The sequence below is a fragment of the Artemia sp. Qi Xiang Cuo genome, chromosome 8, assembly GCF_049724085.1.
Source record: "Artemia sp. Qi Xiang Cuo chromosome 8, ASM4972408v1, whole genome shotgun sequence".
NCBI classification, from domain to species: domain Eukaryota; kingdom Metazoa; phylum Arthropoda; class Branchiopoda; order Anostraca; family Artemiidae; genus Artemia; species Artemia sp. Qi Xiang Cuo.
Genome location: NC_142801.1, coordinates 21,714,292 through 21,732,245, shown reverse-complemented (window position 1 = coordinate 21,732,245; position 17,954 = coordinate 21,714,292). Strand labels below are relative to the sequence as shown.

Genomic DNA, 17,954 nt, shown 5'->3' with positions numbered 1-17,954 from the left:
AAATATTTGCTTAAATAAAAGCGGAACTATTAAAATAACAACAGTTGAAGGTCATTAAATAATCCCTTTGTTTTTTTTAATAAACACGATTGGCTGAAATAAAAGCGGACCTTTTAAAATCACAACAACTGAAGGTCAGTATATGATTCCTTTGTTTTTTTGTTAAACACGATGGGCTGAAATAAAAGCGGAACTTTTAAAATCACAACAACTGAACGTCAGTAAATAATTCCTGTTTTTTGTTAAACACGATTGGCTGAAATAAAAGCGGAACTTTTAAAATCACAACAACTGAAAGTCAGTAAATAATTCCGTTTTTTTTTTTCTTTAAACACTTTTGGCTGAAATAAAAGCGTAACTTTTGAAATCACAACAACTGAAGGTCAGTAAATAATTCATTTGTTTTTTTTTGTTAAACACATTTGGCTTAAATAAAATCGGAACTTTTAAAATCACAACAACTGAAGGTCATTAAATAATCCCTTTGTTTTTTTGTTAAACATGATTGGCTGAAATAAAAGCTGACCTTTTAAAATCACAACAACTGAAGGTCATTAAATAATTCATTTGCTTTTTTTTTTCAAACACGATTGGCTGAAATAAAAGCGGAACTTTTAAAATCACATCAACTGAAGGTCAGTAAATAATTCCTTTGTTTTTTTGTTAAACACGATTGACTGAAATAAAAGCGGACCTTTTAAAATCACAGCAACTGAAAGTCAGTAAATAATTCCTTTGTTGTTTTTGTTAAACACGATGGGCGGAAATAAAAGCGGAACTCTTAAAATCACAACTGAAGGTCAGTAAATAATTCCTTTGTTGTTTTTGTTAAACAAGATTGGCTGAAATAAAAGCTGAACTATTAAAATCACAACTAAAGGTCAGTAAATAAGTCCTTTGTTTTTTTGTTAAATACGAATGGATGAAATAAAAGCGTAACTATTGAAATCACAACAACTGAAAGTCATTAAATAATTCCTTTGTTGTTTTTGTTAAACACGATTGAATGAAATTAAAGCGGAACTTTTAAAATCACAACAACTGAAGGTCAGTAAATAATTCCTTTGTTTTTTTGTTAAACACGATTGACTGAAAAAAAATCGGAACTTTTAAAATCACAACAAGTGAAGGTCAGTAAATAATTCCTTTTTTTTTTTTTTAAACACGTTTGGCTGAAATAAAAGCGGAACTCTTAAAATCACAACTGAAGGTCAGTAAATAATTCCTTTGTTTTTTTTTATGTTAAACGCGATTGGTTGAAATAAAAGCGGAACTTTTAAAATCACAACAACTGAAGGTCAGTAAATAATTCCGTTGTTTTTTTTTTGTTAAACACAATTTGCTGAAATAAAAGTGGAACTTTTAAAATCACAACAACTGAAGGTAAGTAAATGATTCCTTTTGTTTTTTTTTGTTAAACACGATTGGCTGAAACAAAAGCAGAACTTTTAAAATCACAACAACTGAAGGTCAGTAAATTATTCCTTTGTTTTTTTTAAAAACACGATTGGCTGAAATAAAAGGAGAACTCTTAAAATAAAAACAACTGAAGGTAATTAAATAATTCATTTGTTTTTTTATTTTAAAAACGTTTGGCTTATATAAAATCGTAAATTTTAAAAACACAACTTATGTTCATTAAATTATTCATTTGTTTTTTTTGTTAAAATCTATGGTCTGAAACTGAAACTTAAATTTTAAAATCACAACAACTAAAGATCAGAAAATAAGTCCTTTTTTTTTTTTTAATAACGATGTTATGACATAAAATCGGGCCTTTCAAAATCACACCAACTGAAGGGCAGTAAATAATTCCTTTGTTTTTTTTGTTAAAAACGATTCGCTGAAATAAAAGCGGAACTTTTAAAATCACATCAGCTGAAGGTCATTAAATAGTTCCTTTTTTTTGTCAAACACGATTGGCTGAAATAAAAACTTACCTTTTAAAAAAAAAACAACTTAAATTAATATAATAATTCTTGTGTTTTTTTTTATTAAACATTATTAGCTGTAATAAAATCTGACATCTTACAATCAAAAAACCTGAAAGTCATTAAATAATACCTTTTTTTTCTTTTTAATCATGAATTGCTTATATAAAAGCGGACCTTTTAAAATCACAAAAACTGAAAGTCAGTAAATAATTCCTTTGTTTTTTTTGTTAAACACGATTGGCTGAAATAAAGCGGAACTTTCAAAATCACAACAAGTGAAAGTCAGTAAATAATTCCTTTGTTGTTTTTTTTTGTTAAACACGATTGGCTGAAATAAAAGCGGAACTTTTAAAATCACAATAAGTGAAGGTCAGTAAAAGATTCATTTGTTTTTTTGTTAAACACGATTGACTGAAAAAAAAGTGGAACTTTTAAAATCACAACAACTGAAGGTCATTAAATAATTCCTTTGTTTTTTTGTTAAACACGATTGGCTTAAATAAAAGAGGAACTCTTAAAATCACAACAACTGAAGGTCAGTAAATAATTCCTTTTTTTTTTTTTGTTAAACACGAATGGCTTAAATAAAACCAGAACTTTTAAAATCACACCAACTGAAGGTCAGTAAATATTTCCTTTGTTTTTTTATTAAACACGATTGGCTTAAATAAAAGCGTAACTTTTAAAACCACAACAACTTAAGTTCATTAAATAATCCCTTTTTTTTTTTTTGTTAAAGACGATTGGCTGAAATAAAAGCGGAACTTTTAAAATCAAAACAACTGAAGTTCAGTAAATAATTCCTGTGTTTTTTTGTTAAACAAGATGGGATTAAATAAAAGCGGAACTTTTAAAATCACAAAAACGGCAGGTAAGGAAGGAATCCCTTTGTTTTTTGTTAAAAACTATTGTCTTAAACAAAATTGGACCTCCACAGATTACACAAACTGAAGGTCTGTAAACACTTCCTTTGTTTTCTTGTTAAACGCAAAGTTCTTGAAAAACAGTATAACTATTAAAATCAAAACAACCGAAAATTATTTATTGACTCCTTTGTTGTTTTTTTCTAAAATTATTGGATGAAAAATAAGTGGACCTTTTAATGTAATAACTGAAGGTCATGAAATGATTCCTTTGTTTTTTTTTGTTAAACACGATGGGCTGAAATAAAAGCAGAACTCTTAAAATCACCACAACTGACGGTCATTAAACGATTCCTATGTTTTTTGTTAAACATTATTGGCTTAAATAAAAGCGTACATCTCAAAATCCCAACAACTGAAAGTCATTAAAAAATTCATTTGTTTTTTCTTTTAAAAACTTTTGGCTTAAATAAAAGCGGAAATTTTAAAATCACAAACAGTGAAGGTCAGTAAATGATTCCTTTGTTTTTTTGTTAAACACGATTGACTGAAATAAACGTGTATAACAAAAAAAAAAAACAAAAGGACTTATTTACTAACCTTCAGTTGTTGTGATTTTAAAAGTTCCGGTTTTTTTTCATCCAATCGTTCTTAACAAAAAAAAAACAAAGGAATTATTTTATGACTTTCAGTTGTTGCGAATACAAAAGTTTTGATTTTGTTAAAGCCAAAAGTGTTTAACAAAAAAACAAAGGAATCATCTAACGAACTTCACTTTTTGTGATTTTAATAGTTAAGCTTTTTTTTCAACCCATCGTGTTTAAAAAAAGACAAAGGAATTATTTACTAACCATCAGTTGTTGTGATTTTAAAAATTCTGCTTTTGTTTCAGCCAATCGTGTTTAACAAACAAAACAACGGAATTATTTACTGAACTTCAGTTGTTTTGATTTTAAAAGTTCCGCTTTTATTTAAGCCCATCGTGTTTAAAAAAAAAAAAAAAAAGGAAATATTTAATGACCATAAGTTGTTGTGATTTTTATATTTCCGCTTTTATTTAAGCCAATCGTGTTTAACAAAAAAACAAAGGAATTATTTACTGACCTTCAGTTGTTGTGATTTTAAAAGTTCCGCTTTTGTTTCAGTCAATCGTGTTTAACAAAAAAACAAAGGAATCATTTACTGACCAAGGTTCAAGGTTCAAGGTTTAATTTTAAAATATCTGTACAAAATAGACATAAATACAGGGTAAACGCCGGAGACACAAGGTCGAATGACAAAAACCCAGTACATTAATCGGAATAAACCTGTTTAACAACAAAATAATAAATAAGAGTTATTCCATGACTCACCAATAGACGGACACCCACCCCACAAACCCACCGACACCGGGCAAAGATCCACCGAAAATACCAATAAAAAAAAAAAATACCAACGGGCGAATAAGGGTAACCGATAACCGGCATCTCACAGGGCAAAACACCCAACAAAACAATAATATCAAATATACCCAGATTTTCAATATATTATTAATTCTTAAAATTATTTATAAGGATAGAATGAAGTTGCTTTTTTATATTTGGAAGAGATTTGCTACAATCAATAAATGGTAGATGAAGACACCATGAACCCGTGATTGAAAATAATGGCGAGAACCGAGATCTTTCTGTGCTTAATTTTAGGTGCTGAATGTTCCATTTATGTCGGGTTTCATAAGAATGGGCATGTTGCACAGGGAAAAAATTATTCGAACTAAAGTACGTAGGTAGTTCCGACCGGTCATATTTTACCTTAAATAAAAAAGAATTGAGGGTGAATATCTGTGAAACAGGCAAAATATTAGTTAGAAGATATATAGAGTTTCAGTTTTACTCTTATTAGGATACGAAGACGACGATGGTAAATATTTCTTTAAAATTAGAAGAGCCCGGTTTTGAAGAATTTGTATCGGTTTCACATGACATCTGAATGTTGCCAAATATATCAGAGGACAATACGTAAGATGGGAATGAACCCACGCAAAATAAATTAGACGTAAGATTTGATATGGAAAAAAATGCTGAAACCTTCGCATTATACCAACCCCCTGAGCAACTTTAACCCGTAATCTATTACAATGCTCTTTATATGACAGATTTTCATCAATAATAATACCCAGATACCGGAACGAAGTTACCCTTTGAATTTTAATATTTGTAGCAAATAATCTATATTTGTAGCATATTTGTAACAAAAAAAAACAAAGGAATTATTTCATTAAAATCAGTTGTTATTTCAAAAGTTATGCATTAACTTAAACCAATTGTTCATAAAAAAAACAACAAAGGGATTATTTAATGACCTTCAGCAGTTGTAATGTTGATTTGTCCGCTTTTATTTAAACAACACATTTTTAACAAAAAAAAACAAAGAAATTATTTACAGATATTCAGTTTTTTTGATTTTAAGAGGTCTGATGTTTTTTAAGACACTAGTTTATAACAACAAAAAACAAAGGAATTATTTAATGACTTTCAGTTGTTTTGATTTTAAAAGGTCTGCTTTTATTTCAGCCAATTGTGTTTAACAAAAAAAACAAAGGAATTATTTACTGACCTTCAGTTGTTGTGATTTTAAAAGGTCCGCTTTTATATCAGCCAATCGCTTTTAAGAAAAAAAAACCAAGGGATTATTTACTGACCTTCAGTTGTTGTGATTTTAAAAGTTCCGCTTTTATTTCAGCCAATCGTGTTTAACGAAAAAAAAGGAATTATTTACTGACCTTCAGTTGTTGTGATTTTAAAAGTTCCGCTTTTATTTCAGCCAATCGTGTTTAACAAAAAAAAGGAATTATTTACTGACCTTCAGTTGTTGTGATTTTAAGAGTTCCGCTTTTATTTCAGCCAATCGTGTTTAAAAAAAAACAAAGGAAATATTTACTGACCTTCAGTTGTTGTGATTTTAAAAGTTCCGCTTTTGTTTCAGTCAATCGTGTTTAACAAAAAACAAAGGAATCATTTAATGACCTTCACTTGTTGTGATTTTTAAAGTTTCGCGTTTATTTCAGCCAATCGTGTTTAACAAAGAAAAACAAAGGAATTATTTACTGACCTTCAGTTGTTGTGATTTTAAAAGTTCCGCTTTTATTTCAGCCAATCGTGTATAACAAAAAAAACAAAGGAATTATTTACTGACTTTCAGTTGTTGTGATTTTAAAAGGTCCGCTTTTGTTTCAACCAATCGTGTTTAACAATAAAACAAAGAAATTATTTACTGACCTTCAGTTGTTGTGATTTTAAAAGTTCTGCTTTTATTTCAGCCAATCGTATTTAACAAAAAAAAAAAAGGAATTATTGAATGACCTTCAGTTGTGATTTTAAAAGTTCCGCTTTTATTTCAGCCAATCGTGTTTAACAAAAAAAAACAAAGGAATTATTTACTGACCTTCAGTTGTGATTTTAAAAGTTCCGCTTTTATTTCAGCCAATCGTGTTTAAAAAAAAAAAAAAAAATTTACTGACCTTGAGTTGTTGTGATTTTAAAAGTTCCGGTTTTATTTCAGCCAATCGTGTTTAACAAAAAAACAAAGGAATTATTGACTGACCTTCAGTTGTTGTGATTTTAAAAGTTCCGCTATTATTCAGCCAATCGTGTTTAACAAAAAAAAACAAAGGAATTATTTACTGACCTTCAGTTGTTGTGATTTTAAAAGGTCCACTTTTATTTCAGCCAATCGTGTTTAACAAAAAAAAACAAAGGAATTTTACTGACCTTCAGTTTTTGTGATTTCAAAATTTCCGATTTTTTTTCATCCAAAAGTTTTTAAAAAGAAAAAAACAAAGGAATTATCTACTGGCCTTCAGTTGTTGCGATTTTAAGAGTTCCGCTTTTATTTCAGCCAATCGTGTTTAACAAAAAAAAAAAAAGGAATTATTTACTTACCTTCAGTTGTTGTGATTTTAAAAGTTAAGCTTTTTTTTAAGCCACTTGTGTTTAAAAAAAAAAAAAAAGGAATCATTTACTGACCTTCAGTTGTTGTGATTTTAAAATTTCTGCTTTTGTTTCAGCCAATCGTGTTTAACAAAACAAACAAATGAATCATTTACTGACCTTCAGTTGTTGTGATTTTAAAAGTTCCGCTTTTATTTCAGCCAATCGTTTTTAACAAAAAAAACAAAAGTAAAAATTTACTGACCTTCAGTTGTTGGGATTTTAAAAGTTATGCTTTTTTTTAAGCCACTAGTGTTTAAAAAAAAAAAAAAAAAGGAATTATTTACTTACCTTTAGTTTTTGTGATTTTAAAATTTCCACTTTTATTTCAACCAATCGTGTTTAACAAAAAAAAAAGGAATCATTTACTGACCTTCAGTTGTAGTGATTCTAAAAGTTCTTCTTTTATTTCAGCCAATCGTGTTTAAAAAAAAAAAAAAAGGAATCATTTACTTAACTTCAGTTGTTGTGATTTTAAAATTTCCGCTTTTGTTTCAGCCAATCGTGTTTAACAAAAGAAACAAAGGAATTATTTACTGACCATGAGTGGTTGTGATTTTAAAAGTTCCTCTTTTATTTCAACCAATTGTATTTAACAAAAAAAACAAAGGAATTATTTACTGAACTTCAGTTGTTTTGATTTTACAATTTCCGTTTTTATTTCAGCCATTAGTGTTTGAAAAAAAAAAAAAAAGATATTATTTAATGACCTTCAGTTGTTGTGATTTTAAAAGTTCCGCTTTTGTTTCAGCCAATCGTGTTTAACAAAAAAAAACAAATGAATCATTTACTGACCTTCAGTTGTTGTGATTTTAAAAGTTCCGCTTTTGTTTTAGCCAATCGTGTTTAACAAAAAAAAAACAAAGGAATCATTTAATGATCTTCAGTTGTTGTGATTATAAAAGTTCCGCTTTTATTTAAGCCAATCGTGTTTAACAAAAAAAACCAAAGGAATAATTTACTGACCTTCAGTTGTTGTGATTTTAAAATTTCTGCTTTTGTTTCAGCCAATCGTGTTTAACAAAAAAAACAAAGGAATTATTTACTGACCTTCAGTTGTTTTTACTGTAAAAGTTCTTCCTTTATTTAATCATGTCTCTCTTAGCAAAAAAAAACAAAGGAATTTTTTCCTTACTTTCAGTTGTTGGTACTTTAAGATATACGATTTTGTTTAAGCCCAACTTTTTTAAAAAAAAAAAAACAATTTAAAAATTTAATGAGCTTACGTGGTTGAGTTTTTAAAATTTATGCTTTTTTTTCAACCAATCGTGTTTAACCAAAAAAACAAAAGAATAATTTACTGACCGTCAGTTGTTGTGATTTTAAGAGTTCCGCTTTTTTTTCAGTCTATCGTCTTTAACAAAAAAACAAAGGAATCATTTACTGACCTACACTTGTTGTGATTTTAAAAGTTCCGCTTTTATTTAAGCAAATAGTGTTTAACAAAAAAAAAAACAAAGGAATCATTTAATGACCCTCATTTGTTGTTATTTTAAAATTTCCGCTTTTTTTTAAATCAATCGTGTTTAAAAAAAACAACAAAGTAAATATTTAATTACTTTCAGTTGTTGTTATTTTGAAAGGTCCTATTTTGTTTCAGCCAATCTTTTATAACAAAAAAAAACAAAGGAATTATTTACTGAACTTCAGTTATTATTTAAGAGTTTCACTTTTATTTCAGTTTATCTTTCATAACAATAAAAACAAAAGTTCCTTTTTAATAAAATTAAGTCTTGAATTTAAAAGTTCTGCTTTTATTTAAGCCCATCGTGTTTAACAAAAAAAAGAATTATTGACTTACTTTTCGTTGTTTTTATCTGAAATGTTACGCTCTTTAACCAGCACAGCGTTTATAACAAAAAAACAAAGGGTACTTATTCTGGCTTATAGTTGATGTGATTTTGAGTGGCCTGCAATAATGTATGCCAAAAAAGATTAACAAAAAAAAACAAAGGAATCATTTACAGACCTTCAGATGGTATTTTTAATGTTACACTTTAGTTCAAGCTAATCGTGTATGACAAAAAAAAATAAAGGAATTATTTACTAACCTTCAGTTGTGATTTTAAAAGGTCCGCTTTTATTTCAGCCAATCGTGTTTAACAAAAAAAACAAAGGAATCATTTACTGACCTTCAGTTGTTGTGATTTTAAAAGTTCTGCTTTTTTTTCAGCCAATCGTGTTTAACAAAATAAACAAAGGAATTATTTACTGACCTTCAGTTGTTGTGATTTTAAAAGGTCCGCTTTTATTTCAACCAATCGTGTTTAAAAAAAAAAAAACAAAAGAATTATTTACTGACCTCCAGTTGTTGTGATTTCAAAAGTTCCGCGTTTTTTTCAGCAAATAGTGTTTAACAAAAAAAAACAACGGAAATATTTAATGAACTTCAGTTGTTTTATTTTAAAAGTTCCGCTTTTTTTTAAGCCAATCGTGTTTAACAAAAAAAAACAAATGAATCATTTACTGACCTTCAGTTGTTGTGATTTTAAAAGTTCCGCTTTTATTTCAGTCAATCGTGCTTAACAAAAAAAACAAAGGAATAATTTAATGAACTTAAGTTGTTGTTATTTTAAAAGTTCTGCTTTTGTTTCAGCCAAAAGTTTTAAACAAAAGAAACAAATGAATCATTTACTGATCTTCAGTTTTTGTGATTATAAAAGTTCCGCATTTATTTCAGCCAATCGTGTTTAACAAAAAAAAAAAAAGGAATAATTTAATAAACTTAAGGTGTTGTGATTTTAAAAGTTCCGCTTATGTTTAAGCCAATCGTGTTTAACAAAAAAAAAAAAAAGGAATCATTTACTGACCTTCAGTTGATGCGATTTTAAGAGTTCCGCTTTTATTTAAACCAAACGTGTTTGACAAAAAAAAAAGGAATCATTTACTAACTTTCAGTTGATGTGCTTTTAAAAGTTCTGCTTTTATTTAAGCCAATCGTGTTTAACAAAAAAAAACAAAGGAATCATTTACTTACCTTCAGTTGTTGTGACTTTAAAAGATCTGCTTTTGTTTCAGCCAATCGTGTTTAACAAAAGAAACAAAGGAATCATTTACTGACCTTCAGTTGTTGTGATTTTAAAAGGTCCGCTTTTATTTCAGCCATTCTTGTTTAAAAAAAAAAAAAAAAGGAATTTTTTACTGACCCTAAGTTGTTTTGATTTTAATAGGTCCGTTTTTATTTCAGCCAATAGTGTTTAAAAAAAAAAAAAAAAGGAATTATTTAATGAACATCAGTTTTTTTAATTGTAAAAGTTACGCTTTTTTTTAAGCCAATCGTGTTTAACAAAAAAAGACAAAGGAATCATTTACTGACCTTCAGTTGTTGTGATTTTAAAAGTTCTGCTTTTGTTTCAGCCAATCGTGTTTAACAAAAGAAACAAAGGAATCATTTACTGACCTTCAGTTGTTGTGATTTTAAAAGTTCCGCTTTTATTTCAGCCAATCGTGTTTAACAAAAAAAAAAAAAGGAATCATTTACTGACCTTCAGTTGTTGTGATTTTAAAAGTTCTGCTTTTGTTTCAGCCAATCGTGTTTAACAAAAAAAACAAAGGAATCATTTACTTACCTTCAGTTGTTGTGACTTTAAAAGATCCGCTTTTATTTAAGCCAATCGTGTTTAACAAAAAAAAACAAATGAATCTTTTACTGACCTTCAGTTTTTGTTATTTTAATATTTCTGCTTTTTTTTCAGCCAATCGTGTTTAACAAAAAAAAAAAACAAAGGAATTATTTACTGACCTTCAGTTGTTGTGATTTTAAGATTTTCGCTTTTGTTTCAGCCAATCGTGTTTAACAAAATAAAAAAAGGAATTATTTACTGACCTTCAGTTGTTGTGATTTTAAAAGTTCTGCTTTTGTTTCAGTCAATCGTGTTTAACAAAAAACAAAGGAATAATTTAATGACCTTCACTTGTTGTGATTTTAAAAGTTCCGCTTTTATTTCAGCCAATCGTGTTTAAAAAAAAAATAACAAAGGAATTATTTACTGACTTTCAGTTGTTGTGATTTTAAAAGGTCCGCTTTTATTTCAGCCAATCGTGTTTAAAAAAAACAACAAACGAATTATTTAATGACTTTCAGTTGTTGTGATTTTAAAAGGTCAGCTTTTATTTAAGTCAATCGTGTTTAAAAAAAAAAAAAAAAGGAATTATTTACTGACCTTCAGTTGTGATTTTAATAGTTCCGCTTTTATTTCAGCCAATCGTGTATAACAATAAAAACAAAAGGACTTATTTACTAACCTTCAGTTGTGATTTTAAAAGTTCCGCTTTTGTTTCAACCAATCTTGTTTAAAAAAAAATAAAAATTATTTACTGAACTTCAGTTGTTGTGAATATTAAATGTACGCTTTTATTTAAACATAAAATGTATATAAAAAAAACAAATTAATTGTTTAATTTAAGTCAGGGGTTTTGTTTTTGAAAGTTCCGCTTTTGTTTAAACCAATCAAGTTTAACAAAAAAAACAAAGGAATTATTTACTGACCTTCAGTTGGGATTTTAAGAGTTCCGCTTTTATTTAAGCCAATCGTGTTTAACAAAAAAAAAATAAAGGAATTATTTACTGACCTTCAGTTGTGATTTTAAAAGGTCCGCTTTTATTTCAGCCAATCGTGTTTAACAAAAAAAACAAAGGAATCATTTACTGACCTTCAGTTGTTGTGATTTTAAAAGTTCTGCTTTTGTTTCAGCCAATCGTGTTTAACAAAAGAAACAAAGGAATAATTTACTGACCTTCAGTTGTTGTGATTTTAAAAGGTCCACTTTTATTTAAGTCAATCGTTTTTTACAAAAAAAAAAAAAGGAATTACTTAATGACCTTCAGTTGTTATTTTAAGATTTCCTCTTTTATTTAATCCAATAGTTTTTAACAAAAAAAACAAAGGAATTATTTAATTACCTTCAGTTGTGATTTTAAAATTTCAGCTTTTATTTAATCCAATAGTGTTTAAAAAAAAATAAAAATTATTTACTGAAATTGAGTTGTTTTGATTTTAAAAGTTCCTCTTTTATTTAAGACAATAGTGTTTAACAAAAAAACAAAGGAATAATTTAATGACCTTGAGTTGTTTTGATTTTTAAAGTTCCGCTTTTATTTAAGCCAATCGTGTTTAAAAAAAAAAACAAAGGAATTATTTACTGACCTTCAGTTGTGATTTTAATAGTTCCGCTTTTATTTCAGCCAATCGTGTTTAACAAAAAAAAATAAAGGAATTATTTACTGACCTTCGGTTGTGATTTTAAAAGGTCCGCTTTTATTTCAGCCAATCGTGTTTAACAAAAAAAACAAAGGAATCATTTACTGACCTTCAGTTGTTGTGATTTTCAAAGTTCTGCTTTTGTTTCAGCCAATCGTGTTTAACAAAAGAAAAAAAGGAATCATTTACTGACCTTCAGTTGTTGTGATTTTAAAAGATCCGATTTTTTTTAAGCCAATCGTTCTTAACAAAAAAAACAACAAATGAATCATTTACAGATCTTCTTTTTTTGGTATTTTAAGATTTCCGCTTTTTTTTCAGCCCACGTTTTTGAAAAAAAAAAAAAAAATGAATCATTCAATTTCCTTCAGTTGTTGCGACTTTAAAAGATCCACTTTTGTTTAAGCCAATCGTGTTTAAAAAAAAAAAGGAATCATTTAATTACCTTCATGTGATGTGATTTTTAAATTTACGCTTTTTTTTCAGCCAATCGTTTTTAAAAAAAGAAAAAAAGGAATCATTTACTGATCTTCAGTTGTTGTGATTTTATAAGTTCCGCTTTTATTTCAGCCAAACTTGTTTAAAAAAAAAAACAAAGGAATTATTTACTAACCTTCAGTTGTTGTGATTTTAAAAGTTCTGCTTTTGTTTCAACCTATCGTGTTTGACAAAAAAAACAAAGGAATCATTTACTTACCTTCAGTTGTTGTTATTTTAAGATATCAGCTTTATTTTAGGACAAAAGTGCTTAACGAAAAAAAACAAAGGAATCATTTACTGACTTTCGGTTGTTGTGATTTTCAAAGTTCCGCTTTTGTTTCAACCAATAGTTTATAACAAAAAAAACAAAGGAATCATTTACTGACCTTCAGTTTTTGCGATTTTAAAATTTCTGCTTTTTTTTCAGACAAAAGTGTTTAAAAAAAAAAAAGCAATCATATACTGACCTTCAATTGAAGTGATTCTAAAATTTCTTATTTTGTTCAAGCCAATCGTTTTTAACAAAAAAAACAAAGGAATCATTTACTTACCTTCAGTTGTTGTGATTTTAAAAGTTCTGCTTTTATTTCAGCCAATCGTGTTTAACAAAAGAAACAAAGGATTCATTTACTAACCTTGAGTTGTTGTTATTTTAAGATTTCCGCTTTTACTTCATCCAATCTCTTTTAACAAAAAAAAACAAAGGAATTATTTAATTAACATCAATTGTTGTTATTTTAAAAGTTACGCTTTCAATTAATCTAATTGTGTTTTACAATAAAAAACAAAGGAATTATTTACTGACCTTCAGTTGTTGTGATTCTAAAAGCTCCACTTTTGTTTCAGCCAATCGTGTTTAACCAAAAAAGACAAAGGAATCATTTAATGACCTTCAGTTGTTGTGATTTTAAAAGTTCCGCTTTTGTTTAAGCCAATCGTGTTTAACAAAATAAACAAAGGAATAATTTAATGAACTTCAGTTGTTGTGATTTTAAAAGTTCCGCTTTTATTTCAGCCAATCGTGTTTAACAAAAAAAAAAAAAGGAATCATTTACTGATCTTCAGTTGTTGTGATTTTAAAAGTTCTGCTTTTGTTTCAGCCAATCGTGTTTAACAACAAAAAACAAAGGAATCATTTACTTACCTTCAGTTGTTGTGACTTTAAAAGATCCGCTTTTATTTAAGCCAATCGTGTTTAACAAAAAAGAACAAAGGAATCATTTACTGAGCTTCGGTTGTTGTGATTTTAAAAGTTCCGCTTTTGTTTCATCAATTCGTTTTTAAAAAAAAAAAAACAAAGGAATCATTTACTGACCTTCAGTTGTTGTTATTTTAAAAGTTCCGATTTTTTTTCAGCAAATCGTTTTTAACGAAAGAAACAAATGAATTATTTACTGACCTTCAGCTGTTGTGATTTTAAAAATTCCGCTTTTGTTTAAGTCAATCGTGTTTAACAAAAAACAAATGAATCATTTACTGACCTTCACTTGTTGTGATTTTAAAAGTTCCGCTTTTATTTCATACAATCGTGTTTAACAAAAAAAAAAACAAAGGAATCATTTAATGACCCTCAGTTTTTGTGATTTTAAGATTTACACTTTTATTTCAATAAATAGTGTATAACAAAAATAACAAAGGAATTATTTAATGACTTTAAGTTGTTATGATTTTAAAAGGTCTGCTTTTATTTCAGCCAATCGTGTTTAAAAAAAAAAAACAAATAAATTATTTACTGACCTTCAGTTGTGATTTTAATAGTTCCGCTTTTATTTAAGCAAATCGTTTTTAACAAAAAAAACAAAGGAATTATTTAATAACCTTCAGTTGTGATTTAAAAATTTCCTCTTTTATTTAAGCCAATAGTGTTAAAAAAAAAAAAAAAATTATTTAATGACCTTCAGTTGTTGTGATTTTAAAAGTTCCGCTTTTATTTAAGCCAATCGTGTTTAAAAAAAAAAAAAATGAATTATTTAATGACCTTCAGTTGTTGTGATTTTAAAAGTTCCGCTATTATTTCAGCCAATCGTGTTTAACAAAAAAAACAAAGGAATTATTTACTGACCTTCAGTTGTGATTTTAAAAGTTCCGCTTTTATTTAAGCCAATCGTGTTTAACAAAAAAAAAATAAAGGAATTATTTAATGACCTTCGGTTGTGTTTTTAAAATGTCCGCTTTTATTTAAGCCAATCGTGTTTAACAAAAAAAAAAAAAGGAATTATTTACTGACCTTCCGTTGATGTGATTTTAAAAGTTTCGACTTTGTATCAACCACTCGTTTTTAACAAAAAAAACAAAGGGATTATTTACTAACTTACATTTTTCTTGATTTGAAATTTACTTAATGTGTTTATGACCATCATTCTTAACAAAAAAAAAAAAAGGAATCAAAAAATTTAATGCATGGGGGTTTTTTTTTATATTTCCGATTTTGTTTAAGCCCAACGTGCTTAACAAAAAAAAACAAAGGAATAATTTACTTAACTTCAGTTGTTGTGACCTTAAAAGATCTGCTTTTTTTTCAGCCAATCGTGTTTAAAAAAACAAACAAAAGGAATCATTTACTGAGATTAAGTTGTTTCTACTTTAAAAGTTCAACTTTTGTTTCAGCCCATCGTGTTTAGCAGAAAAAAACAAATGAATCATTTACTGACCGTCAGGTGTTGCGATAATAATATGTCCGCTTCTGTTTCCGAACAACGTGCTTAACAAAAAAAACAAAAGGAATCATTTACTGACCTTCAGTTGTTGTTATTTTAAAAGTTCTGATTTTGTTTTAGCCAATCGTTTTTAACAAAAGAAACAAAGGAATCATTTACTGATCTTCAGTTGTTGTGATTTTTAAAGATCAGATTTTATTTAATCCAATGGTGTTTAACAAAAAAAACAAAAGGAATTATTTACTCACCTTCAGTTGTTGTGATTTTAAAATTTCTGCTTTTTTTTAATCCAATCATTTTTAAAAAAAAAAAAAAAAGGAATCATTTACTTACCTTCAGTTGTTGTTATTTTAAAATATCAGCTTTTTTTCAAGCCAATCGTGTTTAACAAAAAAAAACAAAGGAATCATTTAATGACCTTCAGTTGTTGTGATTTTAAGATTTCCGCTATTGTTTCAACCAATCGTGTATAACCAAAAAAAACAAAGGAATAATTTACTGCCCTTAAGTTGTTGCAATTTTAAAAGTTCCGTTTTTGTTTCAACCAATCGTGTTTAACAAAAAAAAGGAATCATATACTGACCTTCAGCTGTTGTGATTTTAAAATTTCTTATTTTATTCCAGCCAATCGTGTTTAACAAAAAAAAACAAAGGAATTATTTACTGACCTTCAGTTGTTGTGATTTTTAAAGTTCTGCTTTTGTTTCAGCCAATCGTGTTTAACAAAAAGAAACAAAGGAATTATTTACTGACCTTCAGTTGTTGTGATTTTAAAGGTTCCGCTTTTGTTTCAGCCAATCGGGTTTAAAAAAAACAAAGGAATTATTTACTGACCTTCAGTTGTGATTTTAAAAGTTCCGCTTTTATTTAAGCCAATCGTGTTTAAAAATAAAAAACAAAGGAATTATTTAATGACCTTCAGTTGTTGTGATTTTAAAAGTTCCGCTTTTTTTTCAGCCAATTGTGTTTAACAAAAAAAGACAAAGGAATTATTTACTGACCTTCAGTTGTTGTGATTTTAAAAGTTCTGCTTTTTTTTCAGCCAATCGTGTTTAACAAAAAAAACAAAGGAATCATTTACTGATCTTCAGTTGTTGTGATTTTAAAAGTTCCGCTTTTATTTCAGCCAATCGTGTTTAACAAAAAAAACAAAAGGAATCATTTACTGACCTTCAGTTGTTGTGATTTTAAAAGTTCTGCTTTTGTTTCAGCCAATCGTGTTTAACAAAAAAAAACAAGGGAATCATTTACTTACCTTCAGTTGTTGTGACTTTAAAAGATACGACTTTTTTTAAACCAATAGTGTATAACAAAAAAAAACAAAGGAATTATTTACTGACCTTCAGTTTCTGTGATTTTAAAAGTTCCTCTTTTATTTCAGCCAATCGTTTTTAACAAAAAAAAACAAATGAATCATTGAATGACCTTCAGTTGTTGTGATTTTAAAAGTTCCGCTTTTGTTTCAACCAATCATGTTTAACAAAAGAAACAAAGGAATTTTATACTCACCTTAAGTTGTTTTGATTTTAAAATTTCTTCTTTTGTTTAAGTCAATCTTTATTAAAAAAAAAAAAAGTAATCATTTACTGACATTCAGTTGTTGTTATTTTAAGAGTTCCGCTTTTATTTAAGCAAGTCGTGTTTAACAAAAAAAAAACAAAGGAATTATTTAAAGAACGTCAGTTGTTTTTATTTTAAAATTTCAGCTTTTATTTCAGACAATCGTGTTTAACAAAAACAACAAAGGAATTATTTACTGACTTTCAGTTGTTGTGATTTTAAAAGTTCCGCTTTTATTTCAGTCAATCGTGTTTAACATAAAAAAACAAAGGAATTATTTACTGACATTCAGTTGTGATTTTAATAGTTAAGCTTTTATTTCATCCAATCGTTTTTAACAAAAAAAACAAAGGAATTATTTACTGACCTTCAGTTGTGATTTTAAAATGTCCGCTTTTGTTTCAACAAATCTTGTTAAAAAAAAAAAAAAAATTATTTACTTACATTCAGTTGTTGTGATTTTAAAAGTTCCGCTTTTATTTAAGCCAATAGTGTTTATAAAAAAAACAAAGGAATTATTTACTGACCTTCATTTTTTGTGATTTTAAGAGTTCCTATTTTATTTCAGCCACTCATGATTGACAAAAAAAACAAAGGAATTACTTTCTGACCTTCAGTTGGTACTTTAAGAGTTCCAATTTTATTAAATCAACTATTGTATAACAAAAAAAAATAAAGGAATCATTTAATGACCTTAAGTTGTGTTTTTAAAATGTCAGCTGTTGTTTAATTCAAACGTGCTTAACAAAAAAAACAAAGGAATTATTTAATGACCTTCAGTTGTTGTGATTTTAAAAGTTCTGCTTTTGTTTCAGCCAATCGTGTTTAACAAAAAAAAAAAAGGAATAATTTACTGAACGTCAGTTGTTGTGATTTTAAAAGTTCCGCTTTTATTTCAGCCAATCGTGTTTAACAAAAAAAACAAAAGGAATCATTTACTCACCTTCAGTTGTTGTGATTTTAAAAGTTCTGCTTTTTTTTAAGCCAATCATATTTAACAAAAAAAAAAAAATGAATCATTTAATGACCTTCAGTTGTTGTTATTTTAAAATTTCAGCTTTTTTTTCAGCCAATAGTGGTTAACAAAACAAAAATAATTAATCATTTACTGACGTTCAGTTTTTTTGACTTTAAAAGTTCAACTTTTTTTTTAGCCAATCCTGTTTAACAGAAAAAAACAAAGGAATCATTTACTGAACTGCAGTTGTTGCCATAATAAAATTTCCGCTTCTGTTTCATCAAAACGTGTTTAACAAAAAAAAAAAGGAATTATTTACTGACCTTCAGTTGT

The 17,954-nt window shown here is 27.6% G+C and overlaps 1 protein-coding gene across 1 annotated transcript in view; it reads right to left on the bottom strand.

Moving 5' to 3' along the window:
• Nucleotides 1–2,872: 2,872 nt before the first annotated feature.
• The window catches only part of LOC148949243 (sodium/potassium-transporting ATPase subunit alpha-B-like), a 156,493-nt gene continuing 141,411 nt past the window's right edge, over nucleotides 2,873–17,954 (bottom strand). Inside the window, exon 7 of the mRNA XM_089092660.1 lies at nucleotides 2,873–2,929. Coding sequence (XP_088948786.1) covers nucleotides 2,873–2,929 — 57 coding nt within the window. The remainder of the gene's footprint in view (nucleotides 2,930–17,954) is intronic.